The sequence below is a fragment of the Belonocnema kinseyi genome, chromosome 10, assembly GCF_010883055.1.
Source record: "Belonocnema kinseyi isolate 2016_QV_RU_SX_M_011 chromosome 10, B_treatae_v1, whole genome shotgun sequence".
Lineage (NCBI taxonomy): Eukaryota > Metazoa > Arthropoda > Insecta > Hymenoptera > Cynipidae > Belonocnema > Belonocnema kinseyi.
The window spans coordinates 1,045,496-1,047,638 of NC_046666.1; the positions used below are offsets into that span (position 1 = coordinate 1,045,496).

Sequence of the window (2,143 nt, forward strand, 5' to 3'; positions counted from 1 at the left end):
GTCCCAAATTTTTAAGACAAAATATTGATTATTAAAGAAAAAAAGCCGTCGGAACCTGAAACTGGTAAAATCGACAATTTTCTAAGTATCACATGCCCTTAAAGAATAATATTTTTTAAAAATTGCGATAAGAAATCTTTTTAACGAAGACATTTAAAAAATATAGTTCTGTCATTAGTATCAATCCTTAACCCTCGGTATACGGCCATCTTGCCAGGTGACGTCACTACTTAAATGCCAGGGTTGTGTTATTCAAGATTAAAATACCCGTTTTTTTAGTAGAAAACCCTCCACACTTAGAAAATTATTCATGATGCTTAAAAACAGAAGCTGAACACGTAAAATACCTTAAAAATACTGTAAAAAACTACTTAAATTACTTTAGGTATTTTACATCTTACCTCTACGATTTTACTTTCCCAACCCTGCTGTTCGATTTTTGAATAAGCAACAAACTTCACTCTGCTTCGCAAACTTCCGCAGAAATGCAGAAAAATCACGAGAAAAACAAAAACGCTATCGTGCCCGTGTTGAGAAGGTGCAGCAAAATTACTGGGAACAAATGTGCCAAACTTTGTGACTGATTATCCATGAAATGTAAGGAACCAAATAGTTGAAGGTACAATGCAAGAAGACGTATTTCCGGCCGCTGAGAAAATTCTTTCCGACATCGAGAATGTTTTGAAGAAGGATCCCAATCTGTGAGTGCATTATGTTTATCGAGGGCGGGGTTTTCAAAAAAATCTATATTCGAATTTCTAAAAAGATGCAACAATATTTTGTTTATTCACGATTTTCACACAAGTTGATGAAAATCAATATTGAAAGAAGTTTTGCACTTTGGTTAGGTGCGTCTCCGATCCGTCCGGTGCTTGATTCACATGTAGTTATATCATTACTATACATGTAGCTTTTTTTCAGCCTTTTTACAAAATTTTCACACATTTCATCCTGCTAAAATTGGCCACTAAAATTCACGCAGAGCGTTGAATTACCATTTTCAGACAGACGTCGCTCGGCGATTAGAGATCAAATTATACGTGAAACTCTCCAGTTGTCTCTTTGATCTTATTCCACATCAACTCAGTAAGCCAATTAGGCAGCAGAAGCCCCCACTCTAACGTCAACGACCAGTATCAGTAAGTTCTCCCCCACTCCACCATCACCGGCCAATGATAAGTCGGTGTGGGATAACATAAAATAGTTAACAGTGAAGCTTCAATTCTAGTCGCTGAATAGTTCGTGATTCAGTAGAAATTTCACGAAAATCAAACATCTGTACTTTACATGAAAATACTGTGAACCCTGGAAGTAGGGCTCCCTGATTTAATCCTTCTGAGAATTGACGTCGCGCCGCAAGTAAGAGTAAAAGAAACGGCGCGCGGTGAGCGGAGGTCGCTTAGGAATGAACAGGGAATTATCCCGAAAAATCAGGAATAATTCGGAAAGGTTTAGAAATTTACAAAACCATAAGAAAATAGGAAATTTTTCTTATTCTTTTGGGAAATTTCCGTATACTTTCATGGGGAATATTTCTTAATATTGTTATACTTTTATTCTGAAAATTATTTTTCATGAAGAGTTAGGTATGATTTTGGTATAATTTTACCCAGTAAGTCATATAATTGTTGACAATTATGATCATTTATAACTAATGTTATTGCATTTCATTTTTATGATTTATGTTCAGATATTATTTTAAGTATGTATTTTACTGTATTTTTTACTTTTCCTCTTGTTAAATATGTTGCATCAATAAATTGATGTTATCATTAGTTAAACTATAGTTCTAAAAGACTATATAGCCGACTACATTAACCATTGTAGCAATGCATATCTCTCCCTCCCTCCCTCTGTTTCTCTAGAATATACAGATATACATAGCAACAGCCGTCCGATATACCTGAAGGGTTCTCAAACCTTAAGGGCATGTGACACAGCTAAATATCTATATTACCGACCACAGTTTTTCAGTTCACTGAATGTTTTTTTGAACCTAAGAACTTTTTTTGTAAGTAAAATATCGAGCTGAAACTTTGAAAAATGTATTAGAGTACAATAAAGTACGTTTAGGTACTGCATTTTTGTAGGAACTTCACTGAAAATTATTTCATCTTTTTTCTGAACCTCAACATTTTTTGAA

The 2,143-nt window shown here is 34.5% G+C and overlaps 1 protein-coding gene across 2 annotated transcripts in view; it reads left to right on the forward strand.

The window, feature by feature from the left end:
• LOC117181421 (protein prenyltransferase alpha subunit repeat-containing protein 1) overlaps positions 1 to 2,143 on the forward strand; it is a 9,421-nt gene that overhangs the window by 1,398 nt on the left and 5,880 nt on the right. The window contains exon 2 of one of the 2 annotated variants that reach the window (XM_033374051.1): positions 484 to 701. In XM_033374051.1, the coding sequence (XP_033229942.1) occupies positions 625 to 701 (77 nt within the window). In that variant the 5' untranslated portion in view covers positions 484 to 624. Of the gene's footprint in view, positions 1 to 429; positions 702 to 2,143 lie in introns of those variants that run through there. The other variant, XM_033374050.1, reaches the window with a different exon arrangement.